The 16,003-nt window shown below is 56.6% G+C and overlaps 2 protein-coding genes across 2 annotated transcripts in view; one reads left to right on the forward strand and one right to left on the reverse strand.

The window, feature by feature from the left end:
- Positions 1-13,831, reverse strand: part of HCN4 (hyperpolarization activated cyclic nucleotide gated potassium channel 4) — a 43,298-nt gene extending 29,467 nt beyond the window's left edge. The window contains exon 1 of the mRNA XM_066278061.1: positions 12,435-13,831. Within this exon, the coding sequence (XP_066134158.1) occupies positions 12,435-13,207 (773 nt within the window). The 5' untranslated portion in view covers positions 13,208-13,831. The remainder of the gene's footprint in view (positions 1-12,434) is intronic.
- Positions 1-16,003, forward strand: part of BBS4 (Bardet-Biedl syndrome 4) — a 948,798-nt gene that overhangs the window by 778,430 nt on the left and 154,365 nt on the right. The window lies entirely within an intron of this gene.

Here is a 16,003-nt window from a genome sequence, read left to right on the forward strand (position 1 = left end):
CAGCCATTCTGGCAGGTGAATACTTGGCTATGCGGGCTAGGAGAAATCACTTCACCTCTCAGCCTGTTTTCCCCATGTGAAATAAGAGCATTAATCCCACCTCTTAGGATTCTGGAGAACTCCACAAGATGACGTTTAACATATGCTGCACAGTGTATAATATATTCATCCTCACTACTGGAAGCTGTCATCACCATCGTTCTTGTTTTCTGTAACCTGGCCTGAGGGCCATGGCGATCCTGAAGCGTGTGGACGGAATGCACCTCCAGGAGTCTGCTGAGTGATGGGCAGGCCAACGCCACAGGGCAGCTGAAGATCCAGGCCAGCTCCAAGGCAGATGGGGCTCTAAGCCAGGGGGAGGGGAGGGAGCAGTTGTCTGGCTCTGGAGCTCAGTGGGCTGGGGACAGCCAGGGGAGACATGCAGTCAGGCTAGAGACCGTGCTCAAAGAGGAGCAGAGAACAGCTTGCCCTACTGGATGCTAGAGCCCCAAAGAGGAGAGGCCCTCAGTGTGTTCACTAGTGGGGAACATTCGTGTTGTGGTTACAGGAAGGGGGCCATTCTATAAAGCAGAAGGAATCGAGGCCAGGGGTGGGGTGGGGGGGTGAGAGTCTTGGGTTCTTGTCCCATACCCATCTCTAAAATGCTGTGGGTTCATGAACAAGTCCTTGCCTCTCCCACCCCCTTCCTCACTTCCCCACTGGAACAGGGAGGGATGGAGCTAGGTCATCTCTAGAGACACAGCAATTCCAAGAGCATCTGCAGCACAGAGGTTGAAGAGGCCAGATAAAAGCTCGCTGAGGGAGCAGTGCCACATCTTAGAGAAGTCTGACACCAGGCCCTGACCCAAAGCTGGCATGAAGAGAAGACAGGGTCATCTCAAATGACAGATTGTGTAGTTCGGACTCTTCTGGGGACGTGGGGAGCCATGAAGGTCGCAGAGGCAGAGTTCCTTGAGGGAAGGGACCTTTATAGCACCTTTTCGATGGCACAGATGAATGCAGGCCTGGGCACAGGAACACCACGATATCAATCAACCTCTTGCCTCTCTGATGGGCTGCAACCTCTCTGGAGTCTGTGCACGACAGTCATGCCAATCTGCACAGCAAGAGCCATCTGGTGCACAGCACCCAGAGGCTGCCAAGATGCTGTGTTCCCTCAGACTAGCAGCCCAACCTCTCTGAGTTTCACCCAGCTGACAAGGCCATCTGGGTGAAATGGGGGGAGGGAAGTCGAGTGATAACTTCCCCGTCCAGAGCCCAGATAATAGGAAACAAAGAAGGCTCCAAACATGGCTCTCTCGGGAAAACGGAACAAAAATAGGTCACTGCTGTGAAGGAGTCCCTGAGCAATCTCGGGGGAAGCTAGGTAGGGGAGCTCACCTGCTCCTGACGGCGGGAGTCAGTGCGAAGAAGGGAAGGAGATGGATTTGAGGCAGAATCCTAAGGCCAAGTGGCATTGGTGGGGAAGGGGGTAAGGATAACATTGTGGGAGGCTGTGCCCCCAGAGAGGGCAGCTCACTACTGACCCTGAGAGGACATACAGGCCCCCTCTTGCTGGGGTGGAGGTCGCCCAGGGGTGCCCACGCTCTGAGAACATGAGCCCGCCAGGACCCTGCTGCCTTCCCTCCAGAAGTCTGACCAGGATGCTGAAGGACAGCCATGCTCCCTGGGGTCCCGCCAGCCTCAGAGTTTGATGGTTCTGATTGCTACCAACATGCAAAGAAGCAAAGGGGACCAACTCCCTGGAGATAGGCCCATCACGAATGAACTGGGGTTTCATTGTTACCCCAGACTCTGGGGAACACTGCACAGCTACAGCAAACATGGTGCTTCCCAGGACCTGTGGACCATTTATGTGGAAGGGACTTCCAGGGGGATGGAACCAGATTCACCTGGGTGCTCCCCAAAATTACACCCCCTGGGCCTCATCAGGGAGGCCCGGGCATCTGTAACTGCATAAAGCTCCCTGGGGACTTTATGGACGCCCATTTCGGCTTTGGCATCTTGCTGAAACTAAAACCCAACTCCTCTTTGGTCTCGTTTTCAGATGAGAAAATCAAGCCCTGAGAAGTGAGGCATCAGCTCAGTCCACAAAGCTGGATGGGGCCAAGACCTTATCTGGCCTCTTGTTCACCCCCCCCCCCCCCCGGTTCTGTCCCCAGAAGCTGTGGAGGGACTCAGCAGGATGGTGACTGCCCAGAGCGCCTGTGGGACAGAATGAACAGCTTGTTGAGTTCCTTCCCCTGCCAACTGCACAGTTGATGGTTCTGCTGGCCTGCCCCTCAGGACTCCTCAACCATGGACTGCCCAGTGTGACCTGAACTCTTCGAGGCCAGGTCTGAGCTTCCAGAAGACACTGCCCCTGAGGAGAGGCGGCTAGGAGGACAAGGTGGTTAGGACCCTGTGCCCAGGGAACAAAGAAATGAATGTCTGACTTCCACTCTCAGAGGCCACATCTAAGGAGGGAGGGAGAGAGACCTTGACAGAGCACACCAATACTACACAACGTGCTGGGAGACCCCAGCCCCACGCCCAGGACAAGGGTTGATGGAGCCTCAGTAGAAAGATGCCCGGAGGTAAGGAACCCCGCACTCCAGGAGCACGTCAGGCTGGGCCAGGCTGCGCCCCAGAAAGGAGGAGACTCTCTCAGCTCTGCATGTGGGCAGCTGTCCTTGCTCCGCTGGCTCAATTTGCACTAAAGGGGTCAGGACTACAGGTTCAATACCTACAATATTTGGCCAATTAGCATTGCTCTCTTCTCAGATACAGGCTGAGAACTGACCCTGAACACAGAGAGGAAAGGGCTTTGCCAAGGTCACATGGCAGAGCAGGATGAGGGTCTGCAGGGTAAGCTCGCGTGGAAGGGGAGGGCCGTCATGAGCCAGGAAAGCCTGAATGAGAGGCCCCAGGGCTCTGGGCGAACCAGCCCTGATGCCCCCAGACAGCCCAGCTGCAGTCTCTCCTGCTAGACCAACTTTCTTCTAAAAGGTGCCAATGGCATCGAGGAGACCTGTGGGGGCCGGGGGTCTTTCTTCCTTTCCCTGGGGAAGGAAATAGAACCCATATCCTCTGACAAACTAGGTGGGAGAAGCCGGTGTCTGGCTTTGGTGGTGAGTGGTTGGGGATTCACGTTAATTATTGACAGGGACTGTTCCAGCTTGCAATGGGGAACCACAGGGTAATTACTCTGGGCTCTGGGCCACACGCTCAGCAATGTTATGGCAGAGGCAACACCAGCCTTCCGGCCTTGTATGGTAGGAAAATGGGTCTTTTCAGGTAGTGCACCTGGAGCCATGGCCCCGAGGAGCTCCTCGGGCTGCAAGGACACCCAGACACATATGCAAACACAAGCACTATGTGGGACAATGGGGCCCAAGTCCTCCCAGGTGAAGGGCAGAGCTTTAAGGAGAAAAGGTCCAAAGTACAGAATCTGAGGAGCCTGCCCTCAGTGCCTGCCAATGCCCACCCCAGTCAGGTGGCCCCTTAGCTCACACTCCCAGGGTAAATGCTGCTGGGAAATCATGCAGATCCAGCTCTTATCTGCCCCCTCCAGGAAGCCTTCCCTGACTATCCATCCTTACTGGTCTACGTTTCCTCTGCCCTCCCCTAAAGTAGACCTGGGGACCCTAAGAGAAGCTGAATCCTATCTCCTCTCAGCCTGGTGAATAGTGACCCCCATCTTCCATAATGGGTGAAACCGTCTCGGAACGCAACATCTGGTCTTGGGAGGGCACAGCCGCCCCCTTGGCGTGCCCTTCCGCAATCCCAGAAGACAAGGTTTTAGCCAGACCTGTATTATGTTTCTATTAATTTCTGAGAGCCTCATTCATGCAGACACAACACGTCCACCCACACGGGTAAATGCTTAGACAGACACAAAATCAGCAGCCACCAATTATCAGGCCCCCGCAGCTGCTGTGAGCAGACCTGGAGGTCCTGCTGCTTGCTTTGCAATTTGTGGGAGCCCAGCGCTAGGGGTGCAGTAGGATGCTGGGCGTCCCTCCACAAGCCAGCACACTTCCCCACCCAGCCCCGAGCACTGTCTACAAAAGCCAAGAGCAGGCTGCCTGGCTGGGCCGACAGACACTAGCCGCCAACGACGAGAGGGCAGAGTGGGGCAAGACTGGTCACGTGTGGGATTTGGTGTCCGGCAGTGGCAGCACCATTCTTTATTTGTAACTGATACTTTATCTCCCAGAAAGGACCAGAGGCAGCTGGCTCAGATGCTAAAAGGTGTAGGAGCTCAGGGAGCTTAAAGGAAGGAAGGGCTTCCTGAAGGTGAGGGCACAAGAGAGGGGTGGGCACCTGCCCACACTGCCCAAGCCCTGGGGTCTCAGGGAGGCACTGGGTTGGCTCAGAGGCTTTGTTCAAGGATTCCCGTTCCTGACCTCAGACCAAAGCTTTACCTTGGTTGGTCCCAGGCTCAGCTGACCCTGAACATACACTGAGCCCTAATTCTGGTCACAGTCTAGGCCCAGACTGTGACCTCATATTGAGCTCTAACCCTGCTCAGATACCAAACCTCGACCCACTCACATCCTGAGCCCTGACCTGCTAAGCCCCAACCTGCTTACAACGAGCCCCGACCTTGGACAGAAACTGAGCACCAACATCACTCACATGCCAGGCTCTAAACCACAGACTGACTCCACTTCTTCACTTCTCTATAGGATGTTATTTAATAAGCAAACCATGTGACCACATCTTTCTCCGGTGGAGAGAGACCCGGAGAAAGTCTACTTGACCCCTTCCCCTTTGAATCCCAATCACTCCTACCAAGAAAAAGGGCGCCAGTAGCATTGGACATGGTTCCAAAATCCCAACGGTGTCCACTACAATCAGCACCCTCCAGGGAGGAGTGGGTGGGCAGGCGTCCTCGTCCAGCATCCCTGGGAACGCCGGCCCAGCACAGGGCCTTGGACAGACAGGTCTCCGCCTCCAGATTCTGCATCTCAGACAAGGAAAGACTCCCTTCATGTTGGATGAGCTTAAGTTAAGAAGGGACCCTGAAAATATCTGTCATCCCAAACTTCAGGCTGAAGCTGGGGAGACAAGAAAATAGCCCTGGTGACAAGAGCAGAAAGGAAAAGCCTTCCCTGGTGGGGGTCTCACGAGGGACTGCAGGGTGTTCACACCTCTGTGGGCAGATGCTATGTAACCCACTTGGGTTCTGGTTTCACCTCTGACACAGACTTATCAGTGACCTCAGGCCAGTGGCTTGCCCTCTCTTGTTCTCTGCTCCCCGATTATTAAAAAAAAAAAAAAAGTTTTTAGGCCAGGAGCTGGTTAAGGCCTGTCCAGGGCTGGTATTCTGTAAGACTGGCTACACTTCCTGGGCTGGCCAAACCCCAGCCCCTCACAGCCCCTCCACACAGATAATGTGTGGTCAAACATTATATGCAACATTTTTATTCTCAGGAGAATGCTTTCTTGAACTGCCTTAGTAATTTCACCTTTCAAAGTTAACCAAAAATGGAAGGAAGGGAAGAGGAAGGGAGGGAGGGAAAGGAAGAGGGAGGGAGGGAGGGAGGGAGGAAGGAAGGAGAGAAGAAGGAAGGATGGAAGGAAGAGAAAGCATGAGATTCTAGAGTCCTAGAATCCAGGTTCAAATTCCAGTTCTGGAATTTCATAGCTACATGACTTGGGGCAAATCTTCCCCATCAAAGCCTCAGTTTCCTTATCTGTAAACCGGGGACAACAGACCCATTTTAATGAAATACAAGATATAAAATGATGAGCACAGCCTGGCTCACAGTCAGTAGACGGTTCGTGAGCGGTGGCTACTGAGCGGTAGCTACTGAGCGGTGTCGGCCTGCCTGTCATCTGCACTAGTTTGAATCTGGGGTCGTCAACCGAGAAGTCTACAGGGGTTCGGGCAGCTAAAGGTGCATGAATGACACTGCCAGGTGTGAGACAGGTAGGGGCTGTGGGCAACGGGAGAGAAGGAACCAAACTAACGAGGGTGGCCTCCTGTCGGTTCCAGGTCCCTGCTGCAGAGTAGAAATGTGGGGCCAGCACTGCCAGAATTCCCAGTTTTCTAAGAGAAATCCCAAAAGCCAAACTTTCATGTTACATCTTTTAAGTTTAAAACATCATCTCAAATTTGTTATATGACACATTACGCCAGCCAGTCAGAACACATCTGGGCACTAGGGATGGTCCATCGCATGAATGCTGCTTAGCAAGCTCTGGTCTAAGGCAGTGGTCCCCAATCTTTTTTGGGCCACAGACCGGTTTAATGTCAGAAAATATTTTCATGGACCGGCCTTTAGGGTAATACAGATAAATGTATCACATACCGAGACAAACGTCAAGAGTGAGTCTTAGATGGATGTAACAGAGGGAATCTGGTCATTTAAAAAAAATAAAACATCGTTCAGACTTAAATATAAATAAGACGGAAATAATGTGACTTATTTATTCTTTCTCTGCGGACTGGTACCAAATGGCCCCTGGACCGGTACCAGTCCGTGGCCTGGGGGTTGGGGACCACTGGTCTAAGGTACTCTGTCTCACGTTTGATGCCCTTGGTGATGGGAAGCTCACCACCTCCCTGTGCTGCCTCCCTCCCCCATTGTGGGCAGGTGCTAATGACACAGTGTCTCTGAGCAGCCTCCTGGGCTTTGGGTACACAGGGTTCCAGGGCCCTGGCAATGCTTTCTCAGTAAAGCTGGGCTGGCAGAGAACATCCTCTCCAAAGCCAAGGCAATGCCCCTGCCATCCCCATGGCCTGCTCTGGCTTGGACATGTGGATTCTTCAACATCCCCTGGCCACAAGCAAGATGGCCTGGCCAGCCTCAGTAACCCTTCTATTAATTAGCCACTGGCAGCAGCAGCTTTGTAACAGCCTTAAGCCTGGGAGGGGGGTGCTGGCTACCTCCTCAGTTTTATGACAAACACCCGAGGGACTGAGGCTGGACCTTCTGCTCTGGGTGAATGACCCCAATGGTGACCAGTGTTATGAGAAGCACAAGGGCCACTCTGGCTGTTATGACACTAGTCAGCCCCATCATCTGTATGTAGACTGGGCAGCCTTCCTTCCAGGGTAGGAGGAAGCAGAGAGAAGTGACAGGTGATCCCAGACCACAGAGGAGACTGCCAGGCATGGGCTGGGCTGGGAAGGAGGCATTAAGATCCATACAACCCGCCCCCCCCCCCCACACACACAGACACACCTGAAGGTGCCAGAGGAGCTGCTCTTACAGGACGCCTCTGTCCCTCTGTCCTCCAAGCCAGCCAGCCGGAGACCCCTCACTCTGGCTGTCCTCCCCCCATACCTCTGGGTTCTCACTGACAGTATCTGTTCTGCCCCAGGAAGTTCACTGCAGCCCAGCAGTCCCTGCCCCTTCTCCCCCAGCTGGACCTGCCCCTCTGGCCCTTAGAATGGGAGAGGAGCATCCAAAGCAATGGGGCAGCATGGACTAAGAAGGGCCCTCTGGCCACCTGGCCTCCCCTCACTCACCCCACCCCAATAGCCAGCACCCAAGGCCAGCAGGTCCAAGCAGCCACACAGGATGAGGGGAGCCCATGAATGTGACATCCCCAAGTCTGTGGCCTACCTCTGTGGCTGCGGCTGCTCAGCCCAGTTCATAGCACTCACCCTGCTGTGCTGCGCACCTGAAGCCAAGGGGAGGCCAGAGTGCCCTTGGGGAGCACAGTCAGGGAGCCCAGGCTGAGCACAGAACAGACACAGGGTCTGAGCTTCCATTTCAGCTGGGTGCCAACCCCTTCGCATGACCTGGGCGCTTGTCAGAAATGCAGAATCTCAGACCTCGCCCCAGACCTAGTGAGTCAGAATCGGCATTTTCACCGGACCACCAGGTGAAGTGGATGGCATGACAGTGTGATAACAAATGCCACCCAAGCTCCCTCCAAACGCTATGGGGTGCTCAGGGTGGGAGGGGTGAGGGTGGCCACAGTGACCTGAGAGGCCATCCCAGAAAACCTGGGTTTCTAAAGTGTGGGAGAGGACAGATAGACAGGAAGGTGGGCCAGCACTGTGGGAGGCGTGCCGCCTATAGTGGCCCACAGCAGCTAAGGGAGTTGATGGAGCAGGGAGAGGCCCCAGTCTCATCATGGAGAAAGCCGACCAGGACTAGAAGCTCACGACAGGGAGAACCTGGAGTTCAGGCCTTCCGCCTTGTAGTATGAGGGTATGGGCCCCGTGGGGTTTCTGTGCATTATCAGCATCCAGGGAGACCCTGGCTTGAGCACACCTTCCTTCAGCCCCAGTCATGTCAGAGTGAGCACCTCCTCATTCCCGGACAGCCCTGCTGCCACTGTGCCCATGCCGCTGACAGCACCACCCAGGTGGCACACCTTGGAATTCCACTCTGTACCAAGGCGTCTTCCTCCCACACTGGCACCCCCACCCACAGCCCCTCTCAGAGTGGCTTTCTATACTGATATCAGATGCTGCATTTCTGGGCAAGGGCCCCAGGAAGGGCAACCCTCGAAGGGGCCTCAGAAACCTGCAACCCCAGTATCCCCCAGCAGAACAGTCATTCCCATGGCTGGAAGGGACAGGGGAAGGTGTGGGACAAAGGAAACAGAACAAAAACTAGTCCCCGAGCAGAGCACCTTTCCTTCTTCAGGCTCTGGCTCTGTCCTTGTTTTCGCTGCCCTCCTGCGAGCGCTGGGAGACTGAAGCCTCTGGCTAGAGGCCTCAGAAGCCAGCTCTAGGAGGCTAGCACCTGCCCCTACCAAGCCAGCACTCTCTTCTGCTGGAGCCTAGAGTAAGGTTCACAACCTAGATGGTCTTCAACTTAGGGGGTCCACAAATCCCAGAAACTAGAGTGTCACACTGTGTCTAAACATACACATATTTTTAGGGACAGAGACTCTAGATTTCCAGCAGGTTCTCAGGCCTCTGACACAGGTTCAGAGGCCTATTCAGCCTGCCCAGGACTAAGAAAGGAGGCCCTGTGGGCTGGGGCAGTGTGTTTCGGCACAACACCGCTGGTCTCTGACAGCACGCTGGAGCTTCTCGCCTCCACGGGTGACCGCAGTCCTATGATCTGTGTCTGACATGGCAACAAGATTGCTGTTTTTCTAGGTGTGAGGCTCAGAAAAGGCTCCTAACCCAAGCAGGGCCCCACAGCGGACAGGGCTAGGAGCTGACATGAGGTGGGCAATGACAGTACCCAGCCCCAGCACAGGAAGTTGGTTATAGGCTACTCCCAGGACCTACCACGCTATCAGCCAGTTTCCAGGATTGTGGAGCCCAGCAATTTTGTCCTGAGGAATAGACCCCTTAGGGCTCTCCCTTCCCTTCCCCTGCTTGCAGCTGCTCAAGGCTCAGGTGAGTAGAGACAAGGGACAGAGGGGTCAGAAGGGCTAAACCAAGAGGCTGGAGCACAGGAGTAGTCCCCGACTGACATCCCTTTCCCTGCCAGCCCCATGTCCACCCAAACATGGCCCGGACACCTGCTCAGACACCTAGAAGTACACACCTCTCCACTCTACTACTCTGGCCCCTAAAGCCTGACATGATCTCCACTCCTCTGCTCTCCTCTTGGAACAACAAGATCATGCAGATCCCACTGCCAAGCCCAGCTTCAGAACATGGCTCATGTAGAAGGAAGGACCCACCCAGGACCCAAGAACCCAACCGACCCTGGGCAAGAGCCTGGGGACAATGTCCTGAGGGGCTATAAGTCCTGGCCTCTTCCCTTACCAAACCTTAAATACAAGTTTCAAAGGCATATGGGGAGTGGAAGGAGAAGGAAGGGGAAGCCAGATGGGCCCGAGGAGCTGGTGGCACAATGGGAGTAGCCAGGGCATGGTGGGTGGGTGAGGAGAAGCACAGGAGGCCAAGAAGCACCCAATCATGTAGACATAGCCAATATGAGGGTCCCACAGAGCACAGCCCACTTCAGCCCTTAGAAAAGGCACCAACCTTCCTCCCCCAGGAATAGGACATGTCAGAAGCAGCCCGTGACAGCAAGCTCTGAACTCCAAACCACAAACTCTGTCATGGTTTGCTAGCGATTCTCTATTAAACCAATTCTGCTGGATCAATGCTTCCTGCCTGTCAAAATGATGAATCCACCCCCAGCTGGCCCCAGCAATGCTCACAGAAGCTCTTGTGAAGCCTGAACTGGGCTCCCTAGGAAGGCCCAACGCCAGTGGCTGAAACTGGAGGGACTGAGGCTTGGGATGCTGGGTCAGGGGCATGGGTGAGGCCAGGTTGAGTGGTGGGGTTTCTAAGCTTAAAAGACTTGGCTAGGTCTCTGCCTCTTACACCTTCTGGAAATAAGAACAGCTGCTCCGGCCCAGAGGCAGAAGAGGCATGACCCTGCCCATCTAGAGGCTCACAAAGATGGCCTTTCTGTATGTCGTTCCCCACACACCACCCTGCACCAGGCAGGAGACAGGCTGTGCACAGAGGAGGTAGGCTTCCAGCTCCCAGTCTTCATTGCTTGTTGCACAGATTCAAAGCCCAGTCTGACCATTTTCCTGTTGCCCACTTATCAGTCCTGCCGCATCCAGCTCTCCCTCTCTATCCCCACCCCCTTGCCCCTCCGCCATGTCCCAGGCATCCTGCAGTTAGTAGAAGATTCTGCAGCAGGGGGACTGCAGATAGATGTGCCAAGATAGGCAGAGGCAAATCAGGAAGGCAGAGCAGTCCCCACTGATGCCATCCACTCAGTCCCAGTTCTTCACTGTCCACGGTAAGGGGAGACTGTGAAGGCACAGCCCCATACCCGGGGGTGCTCAATCAATGCCCGCTGCTGATGGAGACCAGGTGTACCTGGGCCTGGTCTCTCACAGCCAAGACGGTGGAGGGTGGGGGTGCTGAGAAAGGGAAGGGAGGGCACCTCAACAATCACAACTGGTTCATACTGGCACCACCAATCTGCCACCACCACCAGGGAGTTCGGAGGGGAGAGGAGAAATCCAGTACACCCAAAGGGTTGCAGGAGCTCCTATCCACTCCTCCCTAGCTCAGACTGGGGTCCCCAGGTCAAAGTACTGACCAGGGGGGAGGCCTCGCTTTAGGAACCAGCCACTGGGAACCAGCCACAGTTCCTGATGGGAAGGTCCCACCCACATCGGGACCCTGGACATCAGGGTTAGGAGCAGTCCAAAAAGGAAAGCAAAAGAAAGAAAAAGCAGAAACAAGAAAAGGGAGGAGGGCCCTCTCTGTTCACCACCTATTTTAAGCCATTGAGTGTTGCCTGACTGGTCATTCCCAGCCCAAGAAATCTCTCTCATTGGATGAAAACGGCTTTGCTCTCATTACAAACCTAGCTTCCCTGGAGTTTGCAAAGAGGGCTCTGGGTTGACAAAATGCTCATTTATACCAGCAGACAAGCAGAACAGACAGGTAAGAAAGCTCAACAGGAGCAGGGGCCAGAGACAGAGAATGAATTAAACCCAGCTCAAAAGATGACCCTTTTTTGACTGTCACTTCAATCCTGTGTATCAAGAAAGCCCAAGGGAGCACTGGGGGGCACAAGACCTTGATTGAAGAAGGGGCATCCCTGACCCCAACTTAGAGGCAATCACTAATTTCTCTTTTTGCACAGGTAACCCCTGCAGCAGGCCCTGAGTGGGATCTACTGTGAGGTAGCATCTCGCTCAGGGGATGGGGGATGAGGCAGGGTCCCTCTCCTTGGCTGGCAGTCATACCGTTGGTGCGGGACTCACAGCTGACCCATGAGAGACCTAGCAGCTGCTGAAGCTTGGGCCACCGGGGTTGGGATGGTACACTGGACGAATGTGGGGTCACAGGACAGATAGTCATCAGTCAGGGTACCCGGTTATCTTCACTGACTATGGTGAGCAAGGTCATTCTGTCCTGCCACTCTGGATACCAGCTACCCAGAGTATCAACTGCTGGCCTACCACTTGAAGGGCTGGACCCAGAGTTAAGGTGAGTGCAGAGGGCTTTCACCCTGGGCATGAGATGCCAGTGACCTCAGTCCCCCAGGGGCCCAGCTCTCCTCCCCAACTGCAGCTTCCCAGGGAACCAGAAGGCAGATATTAACAGCTAGGGGTCAGCACCCATGGAGCTGGCCCAGCTTCCAGGAGGTCTGTCCCCCTTCAAGGGCCTGCCCTGCAGGCTGAATGACCTGGAACTGCCCCTAGGATGGCCATGCTGACTCTGCAGCCCAGAAGAGAGAGGGGGATGTGTGGCTTAAGGTGGCAGGACTAGGCCGAGCTCAGCACACATTTTCAGCCTGTTCTTAATGCAGCCCAGACCTCAAGAGGCGGAGGTCTGCAGCCTGGAACACAGAGCCAAGTTCCTGCACAGCGCAGGAGGGAGGTCTGGGGGTGTCTCGGAGCCTAGAGACGCCCGACTTCTCTTGGAGCTCCCAGCATGAGGAAGGAAAGTAAGTTAACTCGCGCTAAGAGGCAGAGCCTAGAGAGGCAACACGCCTGCGACCCGCTCAGGATACGCACAGCATCACCACCACCAGCCCCCTTACCTAAAGTCGCTGTAGGGGTGGATAATCCAAAACCCGGCCGACTTGACCCTCTCCTGCTCCCGCTCTACGGCTTTCTGGCTGCCAAACATTCTCAGGGAGAATTTGTTGACCCCGGGCTGGAGCATGGCCCCGAACTGGCGCTGCATGAAGCCGGCTTGGCCCAGGCGCACCTCGGCCTCGGGGAGGATCTGGTCGCCGGCGGCCGCGCCTCCCTCCACTTTGATAGCAGTGTCCACGGAGGGCTGCTCGCAGGAGGCGGAGGCCGACTGCGGCGACTGCTGGTGCGGCGGCGGGGAGAGTGCGGACTGCGCCGAGGGGCAGGGGCGCTCAGACTCTCCCGCCAGGCCTGGGGGCGTCCTGTCCTCGCCGGGGGACGCGTCGCCCTCAGCAATGAGCTGCCGCTCCTCCGCGGAGTCATTCAGGTGCCCGTGACCGCTGCCGCCACCCGCTCCGCCGCCGCCCCGGCTGCCCAGCGAGGCCAGGCTCCCGCGGAAGCGCCTGCAGTCGCCGTTCGTACTGGACTTGCCCGCGCCACGGGCGGGTCCCTCGCCGTCCGCCGCCCCGAGGGCCGCGCCCCGGGACCCCGTGCCGCCCGCAGCCGCGGAGGGCGAGGGCAGCGGCCGCAGACGGATGCTCCTGCAGCTGGGGTCCTGGCGATCCCCGGCTCCTTCCTCTTCGGCGTCCTCTTCCTCGTCCATGATCCACGCCTTGGCCCCCACCTGCTGCGGAAGACTATAGAGCCGCTTGCGCATGGACGGCGGCAGCTTGTCCATGGCGCCAGGGTTGGGGGCAGGGGCAGGGCTAGGGGCACCGGCGCGGGTGCGGCGCCGCAGACCCGCTCCAGGTCCGGGTACCGGTTAGTCCGCCTGAGGGGACGCGTCCTTCGCCGCCGGCGCCGGGCAGCCTCAGGCACCCATGCTGGGGCGCGCTGCGCGTCGCGGGGGGCTCCCAGTCCGGCTGCGGGTTCCCGGGCTCGCCGCGTGGCGCCTCCTTCCGGGCCGAGCCAGGCGCGGGGACCCCGCACGCCAATCTTTCTTCCCTCTGCGTTCAGGGGCGCGGCGCGCCGCGGGGCCCTGGGCGCCCCGCCCCCGCGGGGAACAATGGGCGCCTGCAGGAGCGGCGCTTGGGCCACCACGTCTGGAGAGCCGCTCCGGAGCGCAGAACGCACGGCCCGCGCGCCTCCCCGGTGTGCACCCCGCGGACAGGCGGACGGGCGCGCTGTCCTTCTGTCCCGCCGCTCGGGCTTAATGGCCAGCCACTCGCGGGCTTGCCTCTTCTCCTATGGTCGAGCCCGGCGGGCCAGTCCCAGCGCTCCCACCGCAGCCGAGCGGAGCCCAGCTGTCCGCCAGGCTTACATCAGCAGCCGCCTCCCCCAGAACGCCCTCCGGCAACGCTGGGCTCCCGCGCCCCGGAATATTCATGAAGCCACCGCAGTTCGCGGGTTGCCATAGGAGCGGCTCCCGCAGCCGGGTCTGCCTACCTGGCCTTCTTAAAGGGGCAGCGACGCGGGCCAGGGTGGCGGGGTGGCTGGGTGCACCTTGCCCCACCTAAGGGAAGGGGGTGAGAGGCGTGCTTAAACGTAAATCCTCAAACTCGCCCAGGGGTTGGGAGCATAGCCCAAGTCTAGGGCTCCGGTTGGAGTTGCCAATCGCCCCCGCCCCAGATTGGGGGGCGGGGTTTCCCGGTCTCTCCGAGCTCTGGGTTTTCCTTTCCCCCTCGCGGCGTGTTTGCTTCTCAGCTGGGTGTTCAACACTCCACAGGGTAGGCGGGGCGGTGGTCTGGATTTGGAGCCCAGGGCCTTCCCGAAACTCGCCTGGAGAGAGGGTTTCCCGGAAATGCGCTGCGTGGAGACTGCTCCACGGTTTTTCCTGTGAGGAGAGGGGGTGGGGATTGGGTGGGGGTGGGAGGCGGGCGATCCCCCCAGTCTGTCTTTCCCCCGCGGAGCCTCACAGCGGCAAGGCAAAGAGGGCGCGGGGAAAACTCCGGGACCCATGCACAGGGTGCGGGGATGAGACCCAGACCTTCGAGGTAAGATTTCTAGGAAATGTGTCTGCAGCAGCCACCGCCGTGAAGTCTAGATACCCGCACGGATCTATCTCGGGGCGGTTCCGATGCGGGGTTTCTGAGATCAGCCGGCTCCTGGCACTCTGAAGCTAGCTGGGCATCTCCTTCTACCTGGACTCTCATCCGGATTGTGACCCCTATGTGGACCACGCTAGGGGTGTTCCTGCTCTTCTCCGGCCCTCTACCCACAAGCAGCAGCACAGCCTCCACCCACTCCGTTTGAGCCTGCTCTCCACTCCAACCCGTAGGCCCGCCTGCAGTCCTCTGTGTCCACGTGCAGCCTCCCAGCTTGTGGGTGAATCCCAAGCTCAGCCAGAAGAAATATAATACATTTCTACTCCTCTTCAATACCGATAGAACCTGACACCTCTCCTCAGCACAGCCGGAGCTGCCAGACCGCCTTTCTCTGGCCTGGGGGCCCCAAGATGGGCCAGGGGTTACTCAGGTCCTCTCAGAAGTGGACATGCAGCGTTAGAGGGGAGGGGTTGGCCAGAAAAGGCAAGAGTTTGGGTCAAATCTGACAGGAGGAAGGCAGTAAGGTTCCCTAGCTCCCTGGTCGGCAAACTATAATTTACTAGCCACAGTCTTTTTGGCCCCTTGAGTGTGGCTCTTCCACAAAATACCACGTGTGGGCGCTACCTCAATAAGGAATGTACCTATCTATATAGTTTAAGTTTAAAAAATTTGGCTCTCAAAAGAAATTTCAATCGTTGTACTGTTGATATTTGGCTCTGTTGACTAATGAGTTTGCCGACCACTGCTCTAGCTCTGTCATCACCTTGAGGAATGACATGAAGTTTTTCTTTGAAGGATTTTTTTTCCTCATTCTTAGTCCACTTGTGGACTAACCATCTCCCCCCCCCCACCCCCCACCCCACACCTGTACATTCAGAGAGAAAACTTGGAAGCCCGACAGAGGGAACTGGATAACCAGGCAAAGGCTTTTCCTACTCTACCCACTGGACCACAGGACCTCCCATAGAGGGAGGGAAGGACTAGGGTGATGACATCACCACAACTGGCATTTCTACTTTTGAGCAGCTCTGAGCTGGCAGTTCTCCACACAGATTCTGGGAGGCCTAATCCCTGCATGTTCTTGGGTCTCCTTGAAGAGTGTTCTTAATGGGCTGTGCACCCTGCCTGCCCTGATGTGCCAGCCACAGGGGGGAGACTTCCACTTAACTCACATCTGTGGGCTCTGTGTCCAGCAGGGAGCTAGTCTGCCTCACCCCAGTTTCAGGAAGCCAGCCCAAACTGGCTTCCCAGTGACCCACAGTTGGGGCATCCCCTTCTAGAGGAGCCCTTCCCTGGCCACCCAAACTTTGGCCATGTCCTCATGTTTGCCTCCCATCAGCCTGAGCATTTATTACACAGCACAGTCTATGTCTCCTTCAGGACTGAGCACCCCAAGAATAAGACAGTTCTGACTTATCTCAGAGACCTCAGCACTAACACAGGGTCGATAGAGAGCTGATTAGTACATGGCAACTCTATGCATGATTAGG

This window comes from Saccopteryx bilineata, chromosome 4, assembly GCF_036850765.1.
Source record: "Saccopteryx bilineata isolate mSacBil1 chromosome 4, mSacBil1_pri_phased_curated, whole genome shotgun sequence".
In the NCBI taxonomy this organism is placed as follows: Eukaryota; Metazoa; Chordata; class Mammalia; order Chiroptera; family Emballonuridae; genus Saccopteryx; species Saccopteryx bilineata.